This window comes from Oryx dammah, unplaced genomic scaffold (assembly GCF_014754425.2).
Source record: "Oryx dammah isolate SB20612 unplaced genomic scaffold, SCBI_Odam_1.1 HiC_scaffold_29, whole genome shotgun sequence".
Lineage (NCBI taxonomy): Eukaryota > Metazoa > Chordata > Mammalia > Artiodactyla > Bovidae > Oryx > Oryx dammah.
The window spans coordinates 89135904-89156184 of record NW_024070213.1 but is presented as its reverse complement, the minus strand read 5'-3'; the positions used below and the strand labels follow the sequence as shown (position 1 = coordinate 89156184).

General features: G+C 42.8%; 1 protein-coding gene across 3 annotated transcripts in view; it reads right to left on the bottom strand.

Annotated features, from left to right (window-relative positions):
• Window positions 1-20281, bottom strand: part of SCN8A (sodium voltage-gated channel alpha subunit 8) — a 130442-nt gene that overhangs the window by 32895 nt on the left and 77266 nt on the right. For all 3 annotated transcript variants that reach the window (XM_040234172.1, XM_040234171.1, XM_040234170.1), the window contains exons 12-15: window positions 18142-18274; window positions 12768-13006; window positions 3305-3478; window positions 1051-1407 (exon numbers count right to left, since the gene is read on the bottom strand). In XM_040234172.1, the coding sequence (XP_040090106.1) occupies window positions 1051-1407; window positions 3305-3478; window positions 12768-13006; window positions 18142-18274 (903 nt within the window). The remainder of the gene's footprint in view (window positions 1-1050; window positions 1408-3304; window positions 3479-12767; window positions 13007-18141; window positions 18275-20281) is intronic.

Below are 20281 nucleotides of genomic sequence, written 5' to 3'. Positions count from 1 at the left end.
AATGGGAGCGACTAAGAAACATTACATTGCCTGTTTTTATAGGTCCAGTGAAAGACTAGGGTGGACAAGGCTGGTTCAGAGGTTGATGAGTAGGAATGCCCTATTGGCATATGCTTCTCTATGGCACCAAAAGGAAGAGAACCACTCCTGATGAGCTTAAAAGGGGTCATCTGAGTGTGTCGTCTTCCAATCCTCCTTCTTGTACACTTGCAGGCAGGCTTTGGCCTGATTTGAAAGATGAGTGCTTCTCAAACTATAACGTGTATGTGGATCACCTGTGAATCATGTTAAAAATGCAGATACTGATTGTGGGGAGTGGCCTAAGATTCTGAATCTCTAGTACACCTTTGAACATTCTCATTGCTGCTAGTGCTCGGATGACACTTTGAGAAACAAGGTGTTAATTTCTGTTGGTGAACATTCTATTTACAGAGGCAAGTGACAGCAGGTGGACAGAGAAGCGAGGAAGTGATTTGAAATTTATAAACATCAGATAAAATCCTAGGATGGCTTAGATCCATGGTTCTCAAAGGAGGGCAATTTTGCCCCCTGAGGACAGTTGGTAATGTCTGGAGACATCTTTGGTTTTTACAACTTGGGCTGGGGGTCACTACTGGCCAGTAAAGAGTAGATGCCAGGGATACTGCAAACACGTTACAATACACAGGACAGTTCCACAACAAATAATTATCCAGCCCAAAAGATCAGGCTGAGAAGTTCTGAGGTTTTTTTAATAGTAGAAAGACCACAGACTTTGAAGTCAAGGATCTAATACAAGCCCTGACGTTTATTAGCTGCGGGACTTTGGAAAAGTGCCTTAACTTTGCTGAATTTTGTTTCGACAATTATGAAAAGGTTGACACGTTATGAGGCTCATGACCCAGTAGGCCTCTGAAAACAGCAGTCTCTTTTCCTTTGTACCTTAGCGTTCTTGGGCCGAGAAAGAATAAAGACCACCACAGACATGGAAGGACTAAGTAGATGCGGCTTCTGGGTCAAGGGCAGAATGCTCAGAGCAAAGGACAAAAAGATGCACAAGTCAGTACTAACCACCAAGTTGCCAATAACCATGACCATCATGAAGACAATGAGGCACATGGCCTGGCCAGCCACCTCCATGCAGTCCCACATGGTCTCGATCCATTCCCCGCACAACACTCGGAAGACAATGAGGAAAGAATGGAAAAAGTCGTGCATGTGCCAGCGTGGGAGTTCACAGTCCTGGTTGATCTTGCAGACACATTCTTTGTAGCTCTTTCCAAAGAGCTGCATCCCCACCACGGCAAAGATGAAGACAATAATGGCCAGCACAAGGGTCAGGTTGCCCAGGGCACCCACTGAATTTCCAATAATCTTGATCAGCATGTTCAGGGTGGGCCAGGATTTGGCCAATTTGAAGACTCGGAGCTACGGAAAAGAAACCCAAACAAAACCCAGATGAAATTCAATTAATTTATTCTTATCACATGGCTACAAGAAAAACATACAAAATTATTAAGATCATTACATTTACTGAGCACCCTTGGGAAATTCTCAGGGTTTTCTAACAGTATTTTAAAACTGAGAGAAACTGAGGCACAGATGAAGGAAAACTAATTAACTGCAAAATAAGTGAAAGATTTAGAACTAAGAACCAAGAATACTGCTTCTAGTGCCTGAATTAGTCTCTAGGTCAGTCCACCTTCTAAAAATCCATACATGAACATATCCTTTTCCTACTGATTTTCCCTTGACTTCTCAGCAGTCATATTAAGGAAAATGTGATTTGTAGTGAACCAAAAGATTGGCTTGGTAAGGACTGTGAGACTAGATCATCTGTCTCTTTAAAAAAGCAAGCATTTAAAAATTCTACATATCTCTCTTTTTGTTGCCAATAAATAGGTAATGGCTGATATGAAACTTTGTGACATGCTTAGACTAACTGGGAGGAAAAGCACAGCTTCCAAGGGGCAGTTCTAACACACCAAAAGCCTTATGAAAAGGGACTCCTCTGATATTAATTCAGAGGACAGAACTTCTGGTATCTGTTAATCCGAAAACTTCTGTATTCTGTGATGAATGATTAGAAGGTCTTGGCTAACCAGCTGAGAATTATAATGAATAAAGCCCATGAACAGAGATCACCATCATATGTCTTAAGTTAATAACTACACATGTAGTAGGATGTGTAACAGGATCTAACAGGAATTCTCGTAGAAGGCAACCATGTTGATTTGGACATTTTTTTCCCCCTACTGAAAATCTGAGTTTTATCTGAGAGTTCAAGATTTACCAGGTGATGCTCTGTATGTAATCTGGGTCTCTCACAGTTTTCCACCATTCTGACTGGCTGTTAATTTATTCAGAGTATTAGTGATAATGCTTCTATCACTTAATTCTTCATCTTATCTTCTAAATAACAAGAACTACTCTCAAAAAGTCTACTGTTGGCTGGATCCTAACCAAAGACCAGTAAGCAGAGGTTTCAGAAATGTGACAGATGTTATTTGTGACTCGGATTTAATGAGATTTCTGTTTTATAAACAGTTTCATTCTAATCCAATTCTCTTTCTTAGATAAGCTGAATATCCTTAAATCCTTTCAGTTGTGAGTGCTTAGGTATTTTCCCAATAAGAGAAACAAATCTAAGCCATTTCTGATGCTCTGTCTGAGTGGGATACCCTCAAGGTAACTCAGCTTCTCAAGGGACTCAATCAGGACATCACTCAAGCCTATGCTTCATAGGAAGCTATTCTGAGGATATTGTTAACTATTAATATGTTCAGAGGCATTTAGTAATTTGAACACTAATTTCTTCAAATACATTAAAAAAATCCTTCTTAGCTAAAGATCTGTGTTCAACAACTAATTTCAATATAACTTTAAAAAACATTATTTTATTCTCATTTTCTGGAAGGGGTTACCATGATAGAAGAAATGAGCCATATTTGGAAAAGAGAGAAATATTTGCCATTTCAGGGAGATGTTCAGATAAAGAAATGGGCTCACTAGCAAATTCAAATCAGACCTCAGAATAGCTCTTGTGAATCCTTCTTCATCTTTTAGATTAACCATTATTTTCTGAGCAACTTCATAAAATTGATTTATGTTTGTTGACTGATTAAAAAAACCCTATTTCTATATTAGGTAATTAGCAGAAAAGTTTTTCAATATTTTAGTTGACAAACCAATAAACAGTCAACTGAAACTGGGAGCAGGATACAGCTAAGAATTTTGTAAAATCATCAGATTAACTTATATAAAATTCTTCCTAGCAGCTACAAGACAGGAAATGCAAAAAAGAAATTGGAGAAATATGGAATACCAATCGGAAAGATCGCAGCACCGAAAGCCCCTCCACGTCTGCTAGACTCAGTTCCATTAAACTGAGGGAGACAATAAATCCATCAAAAATGTTCCAACCTTCTTGGAAATAATAGTAGGGATCCATGGCTATGAGCTTCAGGAACATTTCCGCTGTGAAAATTCCAGTGAAAACCTAAAGAGGGGGAAGGCAGGGGTAAGAAAAAGAAATAATAGAAAGAAAAGGCCTCTATCATTATCTTTGAATATGGCAAGTCCAAGAAGCCAAAAGCATCAGCCTTCACTAAATTCTGCCTCTGAGGACATCAATACCTGGATGTCCCCTGACAACTCCACCCGATGCAGGAAAGTCTTATTTTCCTCTTGAATGAAGAGGAAATGTTCCCATCTTTGTTGCTAGAACTACCCAATTCATATTGTTCAAGAGGGCAGTTAAAAAATTATTCTAAGCAATCAGGAATATCACACAAGTGATTCTTAAAGGGTCAGCAGTCATTTGAATGTGTATGCCATATTTGGGATATTGACCAAAAAAAAGAAAAAAAAATCACTCGCTGTGTTCTAATTATACTAGAAAAATACAGCATTATTCCTGATTTAACATTATGTGTCTCCTTGACTGTAGACATATACTGCAGAGCTTCTTCTTTTAAATGGTAAAAGCAACAGAACATTGCTTAAAGTGTGCAAAATATTAGAGAAATAGTCTCACTGCCTTGCATACAATTATTATTTTAATGTACTCCTTTTTTTCAAATGCATAACAATATTTTGTCAGAGTTTAAAACCACAGACTACATAATATCTTGGCTTTTCACTTATCTTGATTTATCATGACTCATTTCACTTGACACACTCTTTTCACTATCATGACTCCATTCATGTGGCAACAATCTTCCTAGTTCCCACTTTCATTGCTTGTATAATATTCTATCGGGTAAATACATCCTCAAAGAATTTTCTCATTGTTGGAGACTCTGTTGGTGCTTCCTTTTGATTTTTTCAATAGGATAATCGAGGATGTAATCATTGCTCTAGATTTGGAGCTTACTGGGTACGAGAATGATTTCCTCTCACTATTACCTGACTCACTCCCCCTTTTCTGCCTTTCAGAGCACTGTGTGTTCCCCCAATGCCTTCTGTATCCTGAGGGCCTTAGTAGCATAACATGTAGGCTGAAAGCAAAATCCCATGGACACCAGTTTTGACAAGATCAGTACTCTCATTCTAGGCTAACCACGTAATATCTGACTATTACTGAATATCCTGTTTTTAGAGGAGAGGACTTTATATGCATCAGATTTAAAATTCATAATAAGTTAATAATTGTAACCACTTGGTTACCAAGTTTACATATGGAGGGGCTTGAGAAAAACTTCAGAGAGATGGTCTGAGGTCAGAATTTAAAATAGTGAAAAATACTTAGATTATACTTGTGGTTTGGAAATACACTGAATTAATGTATACCAAAACAAACAAACAAACAAACAGAATGACTTGATGAAAATAAAACAAAACGGTTAAGTGGTTTGGAAATTTTTGGTTTCCATATACATTTCTAAGCTTCCCCCATCCTGGATCAGGAAGATCCGCTAGAGAAGAGATAGGCTACCCACTCCAGTATTCTTGGGCTTCCCTTGTGGCTCAACTGGTAAAGAATCCACCTGCAATGTGGGAGACCTGGGTTTGATCCCTGGGTTGGGAAGAGTCCCTGCAGAAAGGAAAGGCTATTCACTCCAGTATTTTGGCCTAGAGAATTCCATGGACTGTATAGTCTATGGGGTGGCAAAGAGTCAGACACGACTAAGTGATTTTCACTTCCCAGGTGGCTCAATGGTAAAGAATCTGCCCGCCAATGCAGAAGACGCAGGTTCGATCCCTGGGTCAGAACAATCCCCTGGAGAAGGAAATGGCAACCCATTCTAGTATTCTTGCCTGGAGAATCCCATGGACAGAGGAGCCTGGTGGGCTACAGTCCACAGGGTTGCAAAGAGTTGAACAGCTGAACGACTGAGCACACTCGCATGCACTGTTTTAAACTGAAGATGCAGTATTCTAAAATTGGAAGAAAATATTCCCTGAAAAGGTCTGGTTAACTTACATCAAAAGTTCATAGTGCAAGCTAAGTGTGTACAGATGGAATATTACTCTTTATGAGGTCAGTCAAGTAGGGGCGGCTAATCAAATCAACAATTGACACACATTTTGCCCTTAGCGTCAGCCCATCAAAGGTTTCTCTACTCAGAAACATCAACCCACTTAATGCACACTGAGTAGAAATGGAATCTGCTGTCCTGTTGGTTCTTGGTGAACCCACAGAAAGTGCCCAGTAACAGCACAAGGTGATGAACCTCAGAACAGCTATCCTGTGGGAATTCTGGTTCCTGAGAGAAGATGCAGTCCTGTGGTGCTGCCTTTTAATGGGAGGCGGGGCCTCCAGAGGCCTGGCAGAAACACCTGTGACAGGGACCTCCTTGGTGGTTCTGTGGCTAAGAGTTCACACTCCCAATGCAGGGAGCCCTGGTACAATCCTTTAGTCAGGCAGTGAACTAGATTCTGCATACCACAACTGAAAAAAAAAAAGAAAAAAAGATACCCTGCGTGCTGCAACTAAGACCTGGCACAGCCAAATAAATAAATAAACATTAAAAGAGAAAAAAAGAGAAATGCCTGTGACAGAGGCATGCTGCTTCATGCCTTCAGTCCACACAGTGGGCTGCCCTTGTTTGGAGTTTGGGTAAGTATAAATTTGTAGCTGTTGGCTGTATGAAGGAATTACTGTTTTGAAAAATGGAGAAGAGCAGATTCAAGGTTATCCTTTTGATGCCATCAACAACTGTATATAAATGTCACTCTTGTGAATGTCATCCAATATTCACCTCAGAATTTACGTTCTAGGGCAGCTGCTATCGGTATAGCCAGGGATCCCTGGGGTCCCTAAGACCCCTTTCAAGGGGCATGGAGTCCTCTCTCCCTTTAGAAAGAGGTATACATAAGAGACTACAGGGACACAGAGGAAGAAAAATGACAATATGAAAGGGATTCCTTTCGGCTGAAAACAGTTTAAGCTGCAGTTAACAAACCGTAACATTCATGTGTATTTGGTAAAGGAGGAAAAAGCAACTTCTCGTTTTTCCTGTTTTGCTCAGAATTTCAGAAGTTAAACTTAGGTGTCAGGTGAACCTTTTGCCCTTCCTTCCATACTCCTCCCCTCAAAAGATCCGGCTCTAAAGCCCTATCCACATGGAGGGGGGTCTGGTGTCAGGTGCCAGGGCCCAGGCAGGGCATCTGAGCAGGAGGCCGGCTTGGTGTGGGCTGTCAGAGCCGATGCAAGCCAAGGAGGTGTCCACTCCGGGGGGACAGTCCCATGTCTGAGCAGGATAAGGAGAATATTTGTGTTGCATGGCTGCCCAGCGCAGGGTGTTGAAACCTAAGGGGGATGGGAGGGTGTCCCCCCTGGAGAGGGTGGGAGACCTGGCAGAGAGTCAGAGCTTAAGCAGGTGGACATGGCATCCCAAGGGGGAGGCCAGCCCGGTGAGGGGTGTCAGAACCCGAGTGGCTTGAAGATGGCATCCAGCGGTTCAGAGAGGTGGCCCAGTGAAGGGTGCCAGGGCCAAGCAAGCTGAGGGGGATGTGGCCTAGGATCTCGAGCCAGGTAGAGAGGTGTGTGAGTGTGCGTGCATGACTGCTGAGTGAGAAGAACTTCTGGGGAGGAAGGACAGCGTGTGTGTGTGCGTGATCATGTGTGTGTGTGTGATCGTGTGTGTGTGATCGCACGTGTGTGTGTGTGAGATCGTGTATGTGTGTGATCATGTGTGTGTGTGTGTGTGTGTGTCTGGAGCCAGCTACAGAGCTGGGCAAGGAGAACTTCTGGGTAGAAGGACAGCCTGAGAGTGAGTGTGTATGTGTGTTGTGGGGAGGGTGTGGGGTTGGGAAGTGGCCCTGCAGATGGGCAGCACAGACCGGAGAGTCAGCGCCTGAGCAGGGCCAGGAATGGTGCCCCGGCGTGGGGTGTCCAAGCCCAAGCAGGATGTAGACAGCTTCTGGGTGGGGAATCCTGGGATGGGGTCAGGAGGAGTCCTTGCAGGGGAAGGCCCACTCTGAGGTGTGTCAGTTCAAGTAGGGCAGGAGAAATAAGGCTGTGTGGGGGCCGCCTGGTCAGGGAGGATGGGGCCTGAGAAGTGTGAGGAGAGGTCCAAGCAGAGGACACGGGGACTCAGGGTCTGACCAGGGGGTGGGGACCCCCATGTTGCAAGAGGTAACAGTGGCTTTTTCTTTTTTTAAATGAAATAATATACTAAGGATAGTGGCAACCAGGCTTCTTTTTGTTGGAGAAGTTATAAATATAGAAAAAAGAAAAACAGAATGAGTCCTGTAATGCTGGGTTAGAATAAGTGGTGAGCCCTGTACAGAGAGGGCCCAGCTGTGCGTATTGCTCCAGCAGATGTTGACTTGTAAATGTCAATTTCCAATGGAACAATCAAGAGTTGCTTGAAAAATGGCAGATTCCAAGTCTGAGACAGGAAAAAAATATAAAATTAGCCTGGAATATTTCTGAGAAAACAAGGAGGCAATGAGGACATGTTGAAAGGACATGAAAGCTACCTTGAAGGGACTCCCACTGCCAAATCAGGAATGGTTTAAACATCTACGTACAGGACAATAATGGATTAAAACCCATTGAATAAAACTGAAAACCGGGAGTCCATACAGATACAATAAAGGAATAAATCAAAAGTTTAATGAAAAGGAAATTTAGATAGTTTCAAAGTGTCTTTCTCATGAACACTTATTAATTATAAACCGAAAAAGAGTAACTGCACATGGGAGAAGCCTGGCAGAACCTCCTCAATCAAGTGACCAAGGGCAGAAACGGGAAACATGGAAATCACGTGCCACCCGGTAGACGCAATGAGAAAACAACAGCCTCACCTGGGCGACAGTCTTGCCAAACGCATGACCTGAGTCTAATCAGGAGGAGGCATAAGACAAAGCCAGATTGAGGGAACTCTACAAAATAACCGGACAGTCATCTTCACAGGTCAAGGTCATAGAAGTCAAAGAAAGACTGAGGAGCTCTCTCAGCGTGAAGAAGGTTAAAGAGATATGGTAACTAAACTCAAAAGTTATTCTGGAATGTCATTTTTTTGAGTATAAAGACATTATTGGGCTTACCAGCAAAATTTGAATGGGCCTGAGAATTTGATGGTATTGTACGTGGTGATTTCCTGATGTTGCCAGTTATATCATGATTCTGTAGGAAAATGTACTTTTTTATAAAAATGTACACTACAGGGACTTCCCCAGTAGTCCAGTGGCTGAGACTCTGTGCTCCCAGTGCAGGGGGCCCAGGTCTGACTCCTGGTCAGGGAACTAGACCCCTCAACTGAAGAAACAAAAAAAAGATCCTGCATGCTGCAACACAGACTGACGGTCTTAGGTGCTGCAACTAAGATCTGGCCCAGTCAAATACACAATAGATAAATAAATAAAAATAAATAAATAATTTAAAACCCCACACATTACAGTATTCAGGGGTGACAGCTACATCAGCAACTTACTCTCAAAAGGTAGTTTTTTTACACTGCACTTGAAACTTTTCTGGAAGACTGAGACTGTTTAAAAAACTACCTTATAAACTCACTATTGTGTTCAAACGGTTACCAAAACAACAACAACAAAAAGGCAGGAAAAGAACGATTACATTTACCTACCAAACAATACAAAAGTCACGTAACCTCCCTGGCTTCAATTCCCTCTATAAACATGGGGGCTGGATGGAACTATCTTTATGCTTCCTCCTACTACGAACAGTTTTTCTTAGGGAGAGACTGGAAGAGACAGGGATTGCTAATTTATAGAATGCTGTTCTTATCTTCCCTCAAAAACATCCAAGGACAAACACAACAGTGTACATCTGTGTACAAACACAACCCAATTCACTGTCCCAGCTGCAGAGAAAGCCTCTCTGTCCAAGCACAAGACCAGGTCCTAGTCTATCTCATGAGCTCGTTTATCCGTCTTTCTTTGTTGTTGTCCTCGTACTCTCGGGTTCCGTCAAAGGCTGTATCCACATCTCCAAGTCTTTGAAACTATCTAAATTTCCTTTTCATCAAGTCTCCTACTGAACTACACTTACACAGTTCCTAGGTATGGAGAGTACTTTTCATTATTTCCAAAACTTCTGCACGGGTTCTCGTTTTATCCTCTCAAATACTGATGACATGGTATTACTCTCATTTTATAGATCTAAAACATTTCTGGACAGAAATCAATGGCTTATTCACAGCTCATATGTCCACACTAGTAAAGTAATGCTCAAAATTCTCCAAGCCAGGCTTCAGCAATATGTGAACTGTGAACTTCCAGATGTTCAAGCTGGTTTTAGAAAAGGCAGAGGAACCAGAGATCAAATTGCTGACATCTGCCAGATCATAGAAAAAGCAAAAGAGTTCCAGAAAAACATCTATTTCTGCTTTATTGACTATGCCAAAGCCTTTGATTGTGTGGATCACAATAAAATGGAAAATTCTGAAAGAGATGGGAATACCAGACCACCTAACCTGCCTCTTGAGAAACCTGTATGCAGGTCAGGAAGCAACAGTTAGAACTGGACATGGAACAACAGACTGGGGCCAAATAGGAAAAGGAGTACATCAAGGCTGTATATGGTCACCCTGCTTATTTAACTTCTATGCAGAGTACATCATGAGAAACGCTGGGCTGGGAGAAGCACAAGCTGGAATCAAGACTTCCGGGAGAAATATCAATAACTTCAGATATGCAGATGACACCACCCGTATGGCAGAAAGTGAAGAAGAACTAAAAAGCCTCTTGATGAAAGTGAAAGAGGAGAGTGAAAAAGTTGGCTTAAAGCTCAACATTCAGAAAACTAACATCATGGCATCCGGACAGTCCCATCACTTCATGGCAGATAGATGGGGAAACAGTGGAAACAGTGTCAGACCTTATTTTTTTGGGCTCCCAAATCACTGCAGATGGTGACTGCAGCCATGAAATTAAAAGACGCTTACTCCTTGGAAGGAAAGTTATGACCAACCTAGACAGCATATTAAAAAGCAGAGACATTACTTTGTCAACAAATGTCTATCTAGTCAAGGCTATGGTTTTTCCAGTAGTCATGTATGGATGTGAGAGTTGGACTATAAAGAAAGCTGAGCACTGAAGAATTGATGCTTTTGAACTGTGGTGTTGGAGAAGACTCTTGGGAGTCCCCTGGACTGCAAGGAGATCCAATCAGTCCATTCTAAAGGAGATCAGTCCTGGGTGCTCATTGGAAGGACTGATGTTGAAGCTGAAACTCCAATACTTTGGCCACCTAATGTGAAGAGCTGACTCATTTGAAAAGACCCTGATGTTGGGAAAGATTGAAGGCAGGAGAAGAAAGGTACGACAGAGGATGAGATGGTTGGATGGCATCACCGACTCAATGGACATGAGTTTGGGCAGACTCTGGGAGTTGGTGATGGACAGGGAGGCCTGGCGTGCTGCGGTTCATAGGGTTGCAAAGAGTTGGACACGACTGAGCGACTGAACTGACTGAATATGTCCAAAACAGAGTTCCTGATTTTAAACTCCACCCTGTCCCTTGCTCAGTCATCCCCATTTCCCCCTTGGTTACCCAATGCCCTCAGTTTAGATACCCTTCCTATATCTCTCCTTACCCCTGAGTCCAAAGTATCCTGGACCATTCACTGCTCTCTGCCCCCACTGCCCCTTGTACATTACTTCTCCCTTGAAGACTCTGCCCCTGGAGTGCCTTCCCATTTTAGAGCTTGGACTGGTTGGCTTGGCTCCCTGAACATCAGCTGTTGACCTTCTCCTTTCTCCTTTTCCTTCATTGATGATTCTGAGCAAAGCTGTCTAAATGCTTACAACTCTAATTTTGGTGTGACCCTAAATCTCTAAGTTTTCAAGAAGGAAAAAATGATGTTATTTCCTGGCCTACTCTGAGGCAATTCTGTTGGTAGTACGTGAAAAGGCCTCTCAAAATCCCTTGAAAATCAAGGACCAATTCTGCCAAAAGCAAGTAAAAGAAAAGACTTTAGAAAAAAAAAAAAACTATAGAAAATATACCACCACTATCAATAACAAAGTTGATCAAGTAACATTTCTCATTACATAACCATTGGGCAATAACATAAAGAGTATATCTGTATGATGATGTTGACTGGCTCAAGAATGCTGCTTGATGGCCCAGCACTGGAAGTCAGTCAATCACACGGCGAGCTGACCCTCGGGCACCTTTCAGAGCAGGTTAACAGATTTCCCGGATAGTCTATGGGTGTGTCCTGCTTCAAGACTTCAGGTATTTCACTGAACTGCCCACCACAGCGGTGGGCTGGAAGTGCGTCACTGACTCAGTCATGGACATCGGGAAGATTACAGCAGCATACGGATATGTACTAGGGAATACAATCAGCTGTGACAACTAGCCAGATAAGGGATCCCTCTTGCCATGTATGTATTCCAGAATTAGAAGTCAAAATGATATCACTACTATAACGCACTGATATAGTATTAAGACTTAAGGTAGAAACTCTGTGTGTCTATGAAAGAGAGAGAGGGAGAGAGAGAAACAATTACCAAGCAGTGATCATGCACAAATTACATGGTAACAACTAGAATGGTATGCCCATGGTGCAATTTCTAAGGGATAATGAGGCCAGATGACCTAGAGGATTCTTTCCAATTAATTTTTTACTATCAAAATTTAATCAACTCCTGATTTTCGTACTAAAGAAGATAATCCCTAAATCACAGCTACTTGACTTCTGAATACACTGTATAATCTATTTTTTTAAAAACTGCATACAATATCTAAATAATATAATGAAATTTACGACTTGAGCCAACATTAAAATAAATTTGGCACAGATCAACTACTGGTTAGAAACTGGATGATAACTCAGAAGTTGGACTGAGGGGGGAGACCAGTGTAGAATTTAAAATTTCCTGTAGATAGTCCCCATATGAATAATGAAGATATGACAGTGTGGGAAAATTTATCATTACGTGTAACATACTAAAAGACCTCCCCTATTTTGCAGTGGTTGTTACTGAAGGTGAAAGGGGTAGTGATTTGCTGCAGTCATAAAGAATTAAAAAGTGAGAAGTAGAAGAGAAAGACATCCGCAAGTCCTTGGCTGAGGTTGCTGAAACCAACCCACTGCACCATGCCTCCCATTCTGTCACCAGGGTTGGATGCCTGCCAAGAGCTCCTAAATGACGTCTTCAAAGTTCTGCAGAAAGAGAAAACAGCCAAGGGATCACAACAGCTAGCAGAAGCGGCTGGAGCTGCAGCATATGTGGGAGCATTTGTCTTCCAATTAACTATTACTTTCTTTTTGACTAAACTCCAGCTCTCAGTATCAGAAAAAAAATATTACCCACAGGCAAAACCTGTTCAGATGGTGAAATCCGGAGGCTGTGCTCCATCTTACCAGATTTCCTACAGCCAAGACGTGTTCAAACTGCGGCGTCATAGGATGGTGCTCCATGGCCATGAACAGGGTGTTCAGGACGATGCAGATGGTGATGGCCAGGTCCACAAACGGGTCCATAACAATCAAGTTCACAATCTCCTTCAGCTTTATCCAGTAAGGGTGACACTCCCAGATGAGGAAAGTGTTGGCAAATTTATACCAGCATGGCGGGCACTTCCTCTGAGACTCTTCCAGCTCTGTAGTGAGTCAAGAACAAAGGGAGCCCCTCAGTCTTGGGAAGGAAATGGAAGGGTTAGGCCTGGCTGGTCTCACTGTTATCGACACGAGAAGGAAGGTGGCTGGGGAGTGCTAACTCTCCTGAGAGTTTCCGTCAGTTTTCCTTCTCTTGAAGGCAAAAAGGAGGCTGATCCGCCCCAAGTCACATCCCTGTTAACAATGATCTAGTTATAAACAAAACTCAACACATGCGTTTGGGGAGCATGGCAGCCCTGGTTCAGCTGGCTTTAACATGCACAACTGTACGATCTCAGGCAAGGTAGTGCTGACTTCTCTACGCCCCTGTTGCGTCATCTGAAAGGGCACTGACTTCTAAGCTACAGGACTAAAGAAGTCCTTAATTCTCCATCACTTACGCACTAAGTGGTTGACAACAGATATAGCACAGGGCCTGGCATAAGGTAACTCCTCAATAAACAGTGGATACACATTGTATCATTAAACTATTATCAGAGAAGCAGAACACTCTGAAGCCAGACATATGTGGGTGCAATCAGCTCAGACAATTGCTAACTGTGGGCCTTGAGTAAATTACTTCAATTTTCTGTGGGAATTAAATGAGCTAAAATACATATAAAGTGCCTCAGAACACCCTAGTGTATAGCAAGTGGTGCTATGGAAGTATTTGCTACTGTTATACATTTTCTTTACAGCAGGATCTGCATCGTCAGTCAAGCCACCATGTGGACTCTCTTCTGCTCTTGAGGATGCGGGAGTTCGCAGCGCTGTCGGGAGAAGAAGCCATGTCCGTTCCTCTCTGCTCCTTCCCTCCTCTTTGCCATCCCTCCTTTCTCTCTCCTTCTCTTGCTCTTTTACCCATTCCCACTCTCACCCTTCCCTTCTCTACCTTCTTCCTCTTCCCTTCCCTTGACATCTTTCTTTTTTCCTTTTTCTTATTCTCTTGTCTTCTCCTCTCTGTCTCTTTAGTCTGTTACTCTTTTAAAAGCAGAACCCGTTGTTTTCAAACAAGTTCTTATTTGACCGCCAATACATGAAGCAGACAAACCAGGAACTGCTCTAGCTGAGGCAGGAAGAGGAGCTTGGAGTCCAGTGTGATCCAAGTCTTCCTTCCCTGAGGTGCTGCCTCAGGGTCCTAGGACTCTGATAAAACCAGACTGAGAATCACTGGATGCAGTGAGCTCGAAGGCAGTTTTACAATGTGAGCATGGGAAAGGATGGGCAAACACAGAGAGCTATTCGGCTACAACAACCTAGGTCTGCTGCTGCTGCTGCTAAGTCGCTTCAGTCGTGTCCGACTCTGTGTGCCCCCACAGACGGCAGCCCACCAGGCTCCCCCATCCCTGGGATTCTCCAGGCAAGAACACTGGAGTGGGTTGCCATTTCCTTCTCCAATGCATGAAAGTGAAAAGTGAAAGTGAAGTCACTCAGTCGTGTCCGACTCTTCGAGACCCCATGGACTGCAGCCCACCAGGCTCTTCCACCCATGGGATTTTCCAGGCAAGAGGACTGGAGTGGGGTGCCATCGCCTTCTCTGAATCTAGGTGTGAGATCCCTTCAACTTAAACATAAAATATAAAAGACAGCATCACTAAGATTCAAGAACCTTGATCTGGAAGGATGTTCTTTAAGAGGTATAACTTTGAAAACTCGGCAGCATGACAGTCCTTAGAGGCCAGGTCTTGGTTTTGTGGGGTTGGATACAACTGTGTCTCCTACTCCCCTAGCCCTACTCGAACCCACTAATGAAATCAAATCATTCAGGGAATAGAAAAAAATTTCTCAGCGTTTCACCAAGAACAAGATGGCTGCTTTCTATCAGCCTACTTCCCCCATTTCCAACCAGCTGGAAGGTGCCCATGGTGATGGCTTTATTTTAGATGGGGTGCTTTGGTTGGGCTTCTGATTGGCTCCCTGGTTGCTAAGAAAATAGGTTGCCTTGGTTTTTCAGATTTAAGGGCCACAGTAAGCGCCACGTGGGAGTCTGCGTGGGAAAGGAAGTCTGTGAAGAAAATTTGCTTTGGCTTCTTCCTCACAGAACTCCCTCCCTTCCCAAGGTAAATTTAGTTTTCTCCCAAAAAAGAAAATTGAAAAGGTTCTCTTATTTCCATAAATTCTTATAGTACATATTTGGAAGTTTGGTTCCGTTCCTTTTTTAATCTCCTCCTTTCTCCAAATGTCTGCTGTTTACCGGCAGGTGGAGGTTGAAGCGGTGACTGTTCACGTTTCTAACTGGTGATACAACTGTAATGTTTAACAATGAACTAGACTCCCAGTCCTCCCCAGACAGCAAAGGGCGGGGTGGGCTTCCCTACCCTATAGGGCACCAGGAAGGGATACTCTCCTCCCCTCATTTACAGAGACGAGAAGATTGTTGGGATAATCTTTTCGGTTTCACAGAGACTAAGTAAAGCTGTGGAGCTCTAGGAGCTAGAAAAGATCGACTAGGGGAATAAGGAGGTTTATGAAGTGACTCTGCCAACTGTTATTGGCCCCACATGCCTGGAACGGTGGAAGAACATGGTCTGGGGAAATGTGTTAACGTATGGGGAGAGATGTCCAAAAGTTTGTGGAGCTCCTCTTAGTTTGTTCCTGAACATTTTCAGAGAGGTGACTGTAGTCTTTCCAGCCTCGAGGGTACTGGGGACTGCTTGCAGAGAGAGGCCTCAGGATTCCTCCAAGATGGCAGCCTCAGCAGACCAGGAGGTTTCTGGAGGCAAGGGCCTCTCCCAGCTCACTTCAACAATGGGCCAGGCACTGGGAATAGATCTGGTGAACAAGAGTCGCCACCCTCACAGAGCTGACAGTCACGGCTGCAAAGGAAGATACCCGGTAAGCAATTGCACTGACACTTTTGAAGCTGCTTAACCTGAGAATCAATAATGCTAAGCACCATCACTTCCTCATTCTTACTTCAACTCTCTCCCGCAGCTCTACTGTTTGAGAAGTAAGACTGCATCACTCTCTGCCGATATCCCATGCCTTGTCGTCTGAAATATCCCCCAAAGTTATGGCTCTGCTGACAGTGAATTCCACTGAGTTTACTGGATCCTGGTGAGCATGTTTGCAATAGGATGGAGGGCAGTCAGAGCAGGCAGGATTATCCTGTTATTTATAGTATTCTAGAATTCTCCACTGTGGTTTCTAAACCATTAGATAAGAGGTCTGCTTCTTTGGACTAAAATGATGCCAGTTTCCTAACTGAAGGCCTGAAAAGAAGAAACGATTATTCATTCAATGCTGGCTTTCCTTGCTGCAGCAATCATGAAATACAGAGGGAGCAGTGGTGAAGTAGGAATAGATCTTTCTTAATGTCCGTTAATTCTTTCTCACATCATTCAGCTGCAGCCAAGCACTGTTCTTTGCTTACAGCAGCTCTGTCTCATCAGCTTTAGCAAAGAAAATCAAATATTAGGAGAGGGGATCGGAGGGAAAGGCGGCACAGGCGCTAAGGCCCCCAAAAGGACTCCTGCAGCCCCAGCGCTCCTCCCCAGCCTCAGGCACAACAAAATTCAGCTCAGTACACATCTTTTGAGCATCAGCTTTTGCCACACCCTGTGCCAGACCCCTGAGGTAATCAATAAATCACTGTTGTACTGCATGGATAGTTCTCCTGCCCTGATGTTTTTACCAGGAATAAAATATGCCTGGTGGAGGTTGTTAGCTTTTCTTTCTCAACTGCCATAGATAGTCAGAGAAACCTTGTCTTGCTCTCCAAATGAAGAATAAAATTAGCCAAGGTTCTTAAGCTATTAATAATATATCTTTTCTTGGAATTCTTATGATTTGCAATTATTTACATGTTACTCAAAGTATAAAGTTTAAAGATGTTCTATCAGACAATGACCTCAATGAGAATTAAAAAAATCAGCAGCTGAAAGCCGTTAGTTCAGTGTTCCTTCTACTTGATACACTCTCAAGACCAGTCTAGATTTAGTCTAACTCCTTGCCTACGTGTGCAGATGTGATCAGTCCAGGGGAACTTGAGGTTCGTTTCTAGGGATTCTCCTTGCACCAGAGATGCCTGCCTCTGCCCAACACACCCACACACATACCCTCCCCCAAACACACACAGACCAGAAGTGGTATATTGCTTAAATGACTCAAAAAAAAAAAAAAATTGTTCCAGGAACACCAGAATAATTTGAGTCTCCTTATCTCTGGAGAAGGAAACAGCAGTCCACTCCAGTACTTGACTCTAATTATTATGGGGTAGCCTGGGAGTGTGGACTCTGGAGAGCTGCAGTCAGGAACACTGTGAGTCTATCATGTGACCAATAGGCTAAAATAACATGCATCAAATGAAGCAGCATTTGGAGGCGACCAGAATCCTGTGAGAAAACAAATCCAGTCACTGCATCTACCACCAAAGCACTCCAGAAGAGCCCGGCAGACAGACACGATCGGACCGAAAGTGGACCTGTGCTGGGGGACTTTGGGTAATGGGAAATGCTCAGCTGCCTCTCAGCAAGTCAGGCTGTGGTGTGGAGGAGCCCCTGACGTGGAGTCCAGGCTCTGACAGCTACGCTGCTGCAGACATGGTATGGTTCAACAGCGGCCGCTCTTCCCCGGGGCACCAAGTGCCAACGTAAGGGGGGTTTCGGCTTACCTGTTCACATGCCCAGTGTATTTATGGATATGTGGGGGTGTTTAAAGAGAGGCAGAATTAGGTATAATCAAAATGCACAGTGCATTTGTCCTTAAGGGAAAACCAAAAGCTCTGTAAGCAGCTAAAAAGGAAACGGGGAAGGCACGCCTGGTGGTCGGGGGCATGAGGGGCTTCCGTCATCTTACGTCATGACAGTTCTTCAGTCTACGCTCCTCTCTGTCTCACATCAGCTCATCTGTTCCTCACCTGTGACGATTACAGAGCCTTCCCAAGATCCTCTGGCTCACTCTCACATTGTTCCTTTGTACTCCTTACCTATCTGTGCACAGTGCTGGCAGCAGCTTTCAAGTCCTTACTGGATTCTCCACATGCAGATTTGGGATGCTGGTTTCTACAACCAACAGACACTATTCCTAAAGCTCAGAGGCAGTTTTTGCAAGCAAAACTCAGACCAAGGGACTATATTCATATCACACACACTACATATTTATATCCCAGCAGCTTGGACCAACATCACAGGGCACATACCTTCTACCAGTGTATTTGTAACAACGCTCAATATACTGTTGATCCTGTCCTTTCGTCCATAGGAAGCCAGTTGGTCCATAGAAACTAAGAGAGATCCAGGGCCTTTCTTCTTAATTTCCACCTCAGTTGTACCCTTAAAAAAAAAGAAAACAAACAGGAAGTTGGGTGAGTGAAGTCTTATAAATGTTAACGATATACCTTACTGGACATAGTCCAGAGGAACAAGAACATATGCTCTTCATTAGATCTTTTTATTCTAATCCTACAGTCCTATTTACTTTAAGAGGTAGAATGAAACAATTTGGCCATGGGTCATCCTTAGTTCCAGAGATGACAAGACCAAGTTGTTTAGGTGTGTATAAAATCTACAATGAACCCAAGAGCCTGGCTGGGACCCACATACTTCACCTGCTCAATCGAAGCATGGAGTAGAAAGACCAGATTCCCTGGGGCAATGCCATCAGAAGTAGACCCTGAGGTTTTCCTGTCCTCGTCTCTTCTCCACAGCATTTGGATAGAATTGGACCATATGATAAAAAAAAGTCAAATTCACCTGTACTTGAAATTTCATGAAGGGCCAAGTCCCTGAGCACACTGAATATTACAGATGCTGTCTCCTTCATGTATAGGAACACCATCACTCTACCAGACTGTCACTTTCAAATGTCAAACCTGGGCCTCACTGAACATTAGCAAGTTGAAGGTCTACCCCAAATATCCTCCAAGCCACTATAAACAAGTATATTAGGTTTTGCTATCTTAATAAAAGACACTGCCTCATATAGGTGTACCTTGCCTTTTTACATTTTTATTTTATGAGTTAACCTGCAATGTTCAAATTCCCAACCAAATAAAAAGGGCAGAAAATACCATCAGATTGTTAAAGTATTTTCCACACAGTCCACCCTGGGCAATACTGGTACGGTAAATTACAGCAAAGGGTTTCTTAATGTCTCTCGCTTGTATTCTTTGTGCCAACCTGAATATTCTACATCAGATTAGGCTTAATAGGGTGGCTTAAAACCCAACTTTCTAGTAACCATGTTGTCCACTGTAACACGTCATCCATATAAACTTGGGGGCTCCTTCCACGTGCAGGGAAGAGGGCAGAGACAGTCACCGTCCCTCACAGGACAGGGAGGACATGTGTTTGTATGAAGCTAGAGAAGTATTTGTCCAATCAGTGCCAGAGTGTTCTGAAAAGAAAACAAGTGTCTTTGGAGAGCTACATCATAAAGTCTTTTTAGTCTTATATATATTTAGATTTTAAGAACCATACTGAAGAAAGCTCCTGGCAGACTATATCTTTATCCCATTGTAGTATTTTATCAGACAGTTTCAGATTCAGAGATTTGGTTCACCTTAGGGTTTTATTTGTTCTATTTTGTTTGTCTGGCAGAGCTACAGAAGAAATGGAAAAGAAAAAGAACCGGTTTCCTTGGGAATTCCTATATGCAATACTATACCAACATCTGCATTTGTAAGAATGACTTGTTAACCATTACCTCAGTTCATGATAATGTATATTTCTTTGAGAAATCACTTTTTGCTACAATTCCCAGCCTGTTATTCATGACACTTAATAAATGAGATTAAACCACTACATTTTAAGAGTGACAATCATCTAAAACTGAACACAGAAAGTCCCAATACAATGGACATTCTTCTTTCTAACATCTATTGACTCTAGATTTTTACTGAACTGCCCTTGTGCAAATCTACAGTAGATAGATTTCCATAATGCTGACCTCCAAGGTACTGTAATACCTAGTGGACTGGCTGGTTCATCAAAGATGATAAAACTGCACTTAATATGGCTTTGGTACTAATGCAGCTTACTGCTTTCTGGGCACACTGGATATCAGAATACATAAATTCTTCAAACTTTAATAACACCAACTCTAAAAAATAAACTTAGTGAAAATGCTATCTAAAAAGACCTGGTCAAATTATTAGGTTATCATTTGTTGATACCTATCCAAAAGAAAACAATTTTTAGCTTGGGTTAAAAATATCCACAAAAATTAAAGAAAAATTAACCTCCAAACAATATTAAGATGGGACAAGTATTATTTATATCTTTCTATGTAAAATAAATGTAAACTATAGCAGGACTATGTGGAGACAACTTTGAAATATT